The sequence below is a fragment of the Cyprinodon variegatus genome, unplaced genomic scaffold (assembly GCF_000732505.1).
Source record: "Cyprinodon variegatus isolate N-32 unplaced genomic scaffold, C_variegatus-1.0 Scaffold8, whole genome shotgun sequence".
Lineage (NCBI taxonomy): Eukaryota > Metazoa > Chordata > Actinopteri > Cyprinodontiformes > Cyprinodontidae > Cyprinodon > Cyprinodon variegatus.
The window spans coordinates 74,575-83,327 of NW_015150461.1; the positions used below are offsets into that span (position 1 = coordinate 74,575).

Here is an 8,753-nt window from a genome sequence, read left to right on the forward strand (position 1 = left end):
AAGTGTTTGAACTCTGCTAAAGTGCCCAGTATGGAAACCTTTGCAACCCTCTTAATTGGAAAAGGCAAAAGTGGTGTTTGGAGAATTTTTCTCTCTGATGCCAATGAACAAGAAATGTTGAGTGACAATGGTTTTTACCCGATGCTGTGCTGAACGACGGAGGCTACAAACACCACACATCTACTGTTAAGGATCTTAAAGATACTTTCTTTGATGCTTAGGATTAATTTAAACACTTACTTTGCAGCAGTTAAAGAATGATCATGGTAAATGGAGTAATCTGTGCTTTAATATTAATATCTCACTTTTTGCACCTTTACTGTGTTAAATCAGACTGCCATACCTAGATCAATCGATCTAACAAAAGATACTTTTAGCGCATTAACATTTATAAACAAACAAATATTTAAAATTTAAATATATATGTAACAGTTTTATCTTCAATAAAAAAATATATATATCTTATGTTTATAGTTTATATATGTAGAGTTTTCTTATTTCCTGCTGTTAGTAATCAATCTCTCAGCAAATGGCCTGTTTTGGAGTCTGTTCCATAGGTCTAGGAAATAATTCAATTACTAAATTAGTTGATGATTATTTCACTAATAACGATAAATCCAATGAATCATTTCAGGCTTAAACTCAATTAGCCAAAAGTTGTGGTAATAATGCTGCAGCTTCCTTCAGCTCATTGTTGGACCATTTTTCATGAACTTTTCAGGACGTTCACACCGGTTTAGAAGTTTTTTTTAGCAACATAGTTTCTCTGAAACAAAGCGACTTCTAAAAGCTAATTTAGTCCTGGAACAATAAGTGTTGTAAATGTATTTAACATTTATTTTAACTTGGAAATCTTTAAAACATGTGGTGTGAAAACAAAAAAAACGAATAGCAAGATGCACAAAAATGAAATTTATTTACAATTCACCTCTACAAGTCTAGCAGTAATTATTCCCACACTCTTCTCGTTTCTAAACCTTAACCACCAAAGCAATGTTTAGGAAAAACCTTGACTAAACTACATCTGCACATTTTTAATTCTTTTTTTCCCAGCGAGAGTTGGCGAGGCAGACTCACGGCATCATAGAGTATTACTGCAAGATGCTGGAAGAGGAAGGAGCGCCACAGCTGCGCACAGCTCTGTGCATCGGAGGAATGTCTGTCAAAGAGCAGATGGAGGTGGTGAAGCAGTAAGTGAGACTGATTGGCTTGTTCAGGGGCGAAGAATCTGTCAACGAGCCGTTTGGTTGAGGCGACTCTGAGAGGAACAGAGAGACTGAAGAAAGACTTTCTATTAGCAGCTCAGTTAATCACCTTAGGTCACTAAGTGTCATGACAGAAAGCAAAGTAGCATCTTGTGTTTCAATAGAGGATGGAAGGATGATGTCATCATCTTTTTTTCAGTGGCGTCCACATGATGGTGGCCACCCCAGGAAGATTGATGGATCTGCTCCAAAAGAAGATGGTCAGTCTTGACATATGCCGCTACCTGGCCTTGGATGAAGCCGACAGAATGATCGACATGGGATTCGAGGAAGACATCAGGACAATTTTTTCTTATTTTAAGGTGAGAAACTTGTAGTGTAGATTAGAAATGTTAAACTGTGTGTATAAAAAAATCAATCTGAGAGATGCGTTTTTTCCCTTTACTTTAATTGATCATTAAACATTTGTAGAATATATTACCCTTCAGCGTATTATAGTCTGAAAAGTTACCTGGAGTTAGAAATTAATGTAACTCTTATCACTCTTACATCTAATCTCCTAATATTTTACTGAAAAGTGGATGAGAGAAACAAGCTGAAGATATAAAACAAAGATACTATATAATTTTACTCTAATATTAAAGATCACTTGACCTTTTTATGGTGACGACAAAGACCCAAAAACTTCTCATTATGTGGGAAGCTCAGGTCTTCTCTCCTGCAGCCTTTTGGCTTCATCACACAAAGGCTGATAAGTTATCTCCAGAGAAAAGGTCTGTTCTCAACAGCGCTGCGAACGGAGTCGTGATTTACATGTTATACCTATTGGTGAAGATTTTCATGTCTCCTTGAACCCCAGTCGGCCTCAGCAGATGGCCGCTCACACTGAGCCTGGTTCTGCTGGAGGTTTCTTCCTGTTAAAATGGAGATTTTCCCCTCCACTGTCGCTACAAGCATGCTTAGTGTGAGGGATTGCCTTCAAGTCAATGAGTCGATGCAATCAACTGGTTTTCCTTAGTTAGAAAACTGAACCAATTTGACTGTATGATCTGGTTGCATTGCCTCTGTAAAGTGCCTTAAGATGACATGTGTCATGAATTGGCGCTATAGATATAAACTGAATTGAGTGGATTACTAGTCTGTGATTCAAAAGACACATTTTGTTCGATGTAAATAGAGCAATTGGAGCAAAGCAAGGCTGGATATGGATTCACCAATAGCTCAAAGCGAGATTTCGCTGGGGACCCTCTAAGCAATCAAGATGCTTGTTGTAAACACCCAAACCAGTCTTAATCTGGACAGGGCCTTAGGCTGTGTCTCTTCATCCTCAGAACGGATAACTGGTAAGTTAGTGACGTAAACTCCAATGTTGATGAGTTCCAGTTGCAAACCTTCTTATTCTCGATGGCCATCAAAGCCATTTTAACAGTTAAAGCGTCCCAATAACGGTTCTCAACTCGCTATTTTGCACTTATACAAAGAATTGAAAGTAGTACTTGGAACAACTGGCTTAATGTTCCATACAGGATAAAGAACTGCTGCAGAATCAAAGTAGGAAAGGTTAACTGCTTTTAAAGCGAGTAGGACTCATCTTGAATGCAGAAGGCGGGTACCATCCTGTTGCACTGACTCGTAATTCGACTCACTCTGAGTTAAGACACAAGTAGAAAGGTTGTAAGGACAAATGCAACGCAGCATTAGATGTGTCCCGTCTCCAAGACACCCAATGCCAGTTTCTGCAAAGCTGAATGATGGTTCCAGGAAAAAGTCTTCATGGAAGAAAGGAGTAGCTGAATCTGGAGTGTTAGCTTAACACCACACATATCACAGCTTTTATTGTCGGGCTGTTGTCAGACTTAATTGGATGTTTTTAATTACAAAGTCTAAGTTGTTTTGTTTTTTTATCCAGAAACATCTGCATTTTTCTCAATTGCAGTTCTGTGGATTTTCTTTTTGTTCCTGAGTTATGTCATCATTTCTGTTGCTACTGCATATTTCTTCAAATTTCGCACTTCTCAGTGCTTTTAGTTTTTCCCACAGTCCTTAAGCCCTTAGAAGGAGCAAGAATTGGCCATGTTGTGTGTGTTCCAGCTGCTGCACTCCATCTGTTGATGCTTGTAAATTAAAAACAGCCCTTCTGATGTGTCCCTCTGGTCTAGGGACAAAGGCAGACCCTACTTTTCAGTGCTACCATGCCCAAGAAGATCCAGAACTTTGCCAAGAGCGCTCTGGTCAAACCAATCACCATTAATGTGGGCCGAGCCGGAGCTGCCAGCTTGGATGTTATCCAGGTATGTGTTTCTGTCAATGAGAACTCTTGATTTTAATTCAGGTTAATCTTTGTTTTTCACTGCATCCCTTTGTTTCTAATTTGAATGCAGGAAGTAGAGTATGTAAAAGAAGAGGCCAAGATGGTGTACCTGCTGGAGTGTCTTCAGAAAACACCGCCTCCTGTAAAGACCTAATAATTATTATGATTATGAGTCCAGGAGAAAAAAGTGAATATTTTGATGATCACTGTTTATTTTGGCAGGTGTTGATATTTGCTGAGAAAAAGGCAGACGTAGATGCCATCCATGAATATTTGTTACTGAAGGGAGTGGAAGCGGTCGCCATTCATGGAGGAAAAGGTATGCAAAGCTTCTAAAACAGCGGTTTTAGAAGGGATGTTTAAATAAATAATATTTTAAAATCTTGTACTTCCTCATTATCGCCAGCAGAGGTCTCCCTGCTTGCAAATATTTTATGGAGGAGTCCTTTAAAAACAGGTGTTAAAATTAGGTTTAATGAGTTTATTTTTCTTTTTTCAGATCAGGAAGAAAGAACTAAAGCCATAGAAGCATTTAAAGAAGGAAAGAAAGACGTCCTGGTCGCCACAGATGTTGCCTCCAAGGGTCTGGACTTTCCAGCCATTCAGCATGTTGTGAACTATGACATGCCAGAGGAGATAGAAAACTATGGTGAGAGGAAATGAGCTGATAAATATTTCTGACCTTTTTTTCTATGTGACATTAGATTGTGGAGTCTGGACCACTTTATCAAAATGTTTTTGTTTTCAGTCCACAGAATAGGAAGAACTGGACGATCGGGGAAGACTGGTATCGCTACGACGTTCATCAATAAGGGCTGTGGTAAGAGGACGGTGCTTAAAACAAGAACTGATCTGATCATATTTACAGACTTAATTATTTTATAATTTCTGAAAATCTTCATTCCCTTATTGGCCACTCCTTTCTGTGAGTCCAACCAAGAATTACCCAGAATTTTTTGCGTCTTTTACTTTTGTGGTGCAGAATTTACAAAAACTTGAGTTTCTTCCTCATGTCTTTACATTAGGAAAGAAAAATGTAGCTAATAAGCTGTCTGTGTTCAGGCAAAGTGAAGTTCTTTGAAAAATTAAACTAAAACCTTTCATTTTATCAGGTAACTGTCACAAACTTTAAAGGTATTGTGGTGGATTTTGTATAATTTTTTAAAAGACCCGACCTCTCCACTTTAAGAAAAATGCACATTCGAGTTTGCTATAAAGTCCACTATATAGTGATTGAGGGATTTAGGGGTTAGGGCAGACAGGGCAAACAGAGCGTGCACAAGGAGAAATGGGCTTGTGCACGCTCTGTTTAAAAGTTGCTGTTCTCATAGCTCATACAGGCTAACTGAGTCCGCACGTCTGCCCTAACCCCTAAATCCCTCAATCACTATATAGTGGACTTTATAGCGAACTCAGTTAACTGACCGTTCGGACAGATGATCACTTCCCCGTTGGTCCACTGCACGGTTCCCTCGCATCTTTGTTATTTGTCGCCACAGTCGGGTAGCTGCAGCGAGCCCCAGTGAGAGCAAATCCCATAATGCCTTGCGAGGAGAGCTCACCGCACAAAGCTTTCTAGGATTCTATCTGCCTCTTGTGAGGCCTTTCTTTTCTCCACATACACTTCGTAGACTTTTTCTCTTACAACCCTTGGCCATTTTCAAATGACTGTGAGAAAGGTGAGCTTCAATGACTGCCTGAAAACGTAGCTCACCACAGTGCACATGCACAGAAAAAGATCGCTAACGGGACGAGTACATAGGACGGCCTTATGTAAACATATCACCAGAATGATTGACAATTAGGAGAGCCACTTATTGAGAGGATCCACCCGGAAATAAAAGATCGTCCTCTATAGCTTTAATGCTTTTGGACTTTTTGGCTGATAACTCCCAAAAATCTGCATGTATGGCTGCAGTGAAAGGTGGTCCTATAAAATGGTTATTTCTTGATCTGCTTTACAGACTTTTACTTTTTGTGCTTTGAAAAGTAGCTCCAATCCTGTCAGATTTGATAAGTATTCATTTTCAAATCCCTCTTGGGATGTTTTTTTAATTCAGGTATGGTCTGGACTTCGGTCGTTATGTTCTGAACTTTTATTTTTCCGCTGTCATTCCTGCAGGATTTTGAACATTTGTGCAAGTCTTCAGTGTTTTTCAGCCTCTAGCAGGTTTTCTTTCAGGATCACCAATATTTAGCCTTATTCTTTCATCATATCATCCCTGATACCTGCTACAGAAAGAATAGGCACAGTGGCGCCGAACCAAACGGCTGAAACCTGGATCGCGATATATTTCTTAGTGATACCATATAGTTCACATCTATATGAACAGCATGAAAGCCTCAGAAAGCAACCCGCAGTTAGCTGTGCAAACCTGTAAAATTATTTTGGCACATCTTTGAAACACTACCAATAAAATAATTGCAGTAAAGAAAAAAAAAAACACCTCTATTTTCATTTGAAGCTAAAAGCTGAATAGATTTGATCAACAAATGAGGCGTTCATCTCTCACTCCAAGGGATCTTGTCTCTTTTATGGTTTCTCTCTGATTTACCCTTTTATTTTTACATTAAAGAAAACTTTAATTTGTTGAAGAGCCCAAACATGCCTCAGCCTGAAAGCCTTTATGGAAACATCCCTTAAAAAAATTAACCAAACAATTTATATCTAGCTCTGGAAATACAAACTAAACGTTCTCTGTCAGTTCTGAGACATCAAGCTTTTGATAAAACTTTAACCTTTTTAAATCATCCTGTTAAGATTTCCCTCCTTCTTTCTGTCTCTCATGCTACACACCCCCTACTCCAGTCTTTATCAATGCTTTTCTGTTTGCTGATAAATGTTTGCTTTATTTTGAATTTTACAGCAAAACGAAACTGATTCCAGTCCTATTTTATTTATTTATTTTTTACCTTGGCACAGCGAACGTTGACAACACCATTAACTCTCCCTAGAGTGAACCGAACCTTTACAATCATTAGCTAGCTCAGTACTATTAAATGAAAAAAATAAATCCCAATGGGTAATTAAAGTAATCAATTCATACATTCCGTAATATTAAGAAGCTCCCACTCTGCTCTTGCATTTAAAGGCTGTGCATAATTCTCAGCTCTTCTACTTACACTTCATTCATCAGATGCTTAAATCTTATTATTATTTGGGGTGTAAATCAGATCCATCATGGTGATTTGATTCAGTATCGATTTCGTGACCCAACGATTCGATTATTTTTGATACTCAAGAATACGAACACGTACACGATACGATTCGATTCGATTAATTGGTTCTTTTTTGTTTGTTTTTTTTACACCTTACAGGCTAGACAATGTTTCAATTTTGAAATAAATCAATGAAAGCTGTAATATCGTTTTGCATTTTTTTGAGAAACAACAGCAAATAACAGAAGTAGAAAAGTTGTACTCCATCAAGGCCTATGAAAACCTCATTCGCTGAAAAATAATAATTCCCGTGCGTTATAGATTCTGAAAGGCCTTGCATCAAAAAATACTGCACAAAATCAGGGCAATGAGTGCAATGCAATACCTCTGCTCCAGAGTGTCGACGTCCCGCCCCCTCCGCAGACGCTTCGCTGCACCTCTCCCAAATTATAGCTGACCGCAAACAGTGCCGCAGACAGGAGGCCGGCTTGTTTTGTTTTACAATGTTTTACAGACGCTGTAATCAAGTCTCCTGACTTAAAAGAGAAATGCTATATAAGTACAGACCCTTTACCATTTGCCAAGCAAACATCTTTCGAAACACAGAAAATGTCTTAAAACATTAAATCACTGATATTTGATACAACTATATCGTGATGTGTATTAATATTGAATTATTGTAATAATAATTATTGAAATAATGTTTCTGTTTTTGTCATTAGCAGATTTTAATCTAATCTATTAAAACTCGGAGAAATGAAAACACGGTTGGAATGCATTTAATGTCGGCTGAATAAAGTAGGTTTCTCTGAATATTATTTAGGGGTATCTGATCTTAAGTTTTTTTAATATTAACCCTTTAAAGCCCCATCCAAGAATAAAACAAAAGAGAAAATTACTTTTCTTGGGGTTTGAAGTCCTTATTTGGCCTTTTAACATAATATGTAAAAAGAAAAAACAGAAATACATTTTTGATATTAATAATTTATTATTATGCGATAAGTCAAGATTATTTTTTGTGTAGTCTTCTGCCCTCTGAGCAAAGTTTTTACCATTAAATTATGCAAAAGGTGTCAGACGCAAAACATTTCAGAAACCGTATGTTTAGGCAAGTTTAGGCAAGTTTATTTGTATAGCACATTTCATGTACAGAACAATTCAAAGTGCTTTACATAAAACATTATAAGCAAAAGGGAGAGAAAACCATTAAAAACAATTAAAAGCGTGATTCAAAATTAAAAACATTTAAGATTAAAACGAGAGAATACAGAGACGTGCGGATTTTAACTTTTGAATAGAATCTACGTAAATGCAGCTGAGAACAGGTAGGTCTTCAGCCTGGATTTAAATAAACTAAGTGTTTCAGCTGATCTGAGACTTTCTGGGAGTTTGTTCCAGACATGTGGAGTATAGAAGCTGAACGCAGCCTCTCCATGTCTGGTTCTGACTCTGCGAACTGATAAAAGGCCGGATCCGGATGACCTGAGGGGTCTAGTAGGTTCATACTGGGTCAAGAGGTCACTGATGTATTTTGGGTCTAAACCATGCAGAGCTTTATAGACCAGCAACAGAACTTTAAAGTCTATTCTCTGATGGACCGGCAGCCAGTGTAAAGACCTGAGAACTGGACTAATGTGGTCCACTTTTCCTGGTCTTTGTGAGAACTCGGGCAGCAGAGTTCTGAATGAGCTGCAGCTGTTTAACTGATTTTTTAGGTAGACCAGTAAAGACGCTGTTATAGTAGTCAAGCCGACTGAAGATGAATGCACAGATTAGTTTTTCCAGATTTTCCATGTTCTTCAGGTGATAGTAGGCTGATTTAGTGATTACTTTGATGTGTTTTTCAAAGTTTAAGTCTGAGTCCATCACTACACCCAGATTTCTGGCCTGATTGGTGGTTTTTAGGTGTATGGACTGAAGTTCTGTTACAACCTGCTGTCGTTTCTCTTTAGCTCCAAAAACAATCACCTCAGTTTTGTTTTTGTTCAGCTGAAGAAAGTTGAGGCACATCCAGTCATTAATCTCATCAATGCATTTACCAAGAGCCTGTACAGTTCTAGCACCCAGAACAGTAGTGA

At 38.1% G+C, this 8,753-nt stretch overlaps 1 protein-coding gene across 1 annotated transcript in view; it reads left to right on the top strand.

Annotated features, from left to right (window-relative positions):
- The window catches only part of ddx41 (DEAD-box helicase 41), a 23,972-nt gene that overhangs the window by 4,296 nt on the left and 10,923 nt on the right, over nt 1-8,753 (top strand). Inside the window, exons 8-14 of the mRNA XM_015376779.1 lie at nt 1,054-1,190; nt 1,405-1,567; nt 3,365-3,496; nt 3,587-3,658; nt 3,739-3,835; nt 4,016-4,165; nt 4,265-4,336. Coding sequence (XP_015232265.1) covers nt 1,054-1,190; nt 1,405-1,567; nt 3,365-3,496; nt 3,587-3,658; nt 3,739-3,835; nt 4,016-4,165; nt 4,265-4,336 — 823 coding nt within the window. The remainder of the gene's footprint in view (nt 1-1,053; nt 1,191-1,404; nt 1,568-3,364; nt 3,497-3,586; nt 3,659-3,738; nt 3,836-4,015; nt 4,166-4,264; nt 4,337-8,753) is intronic.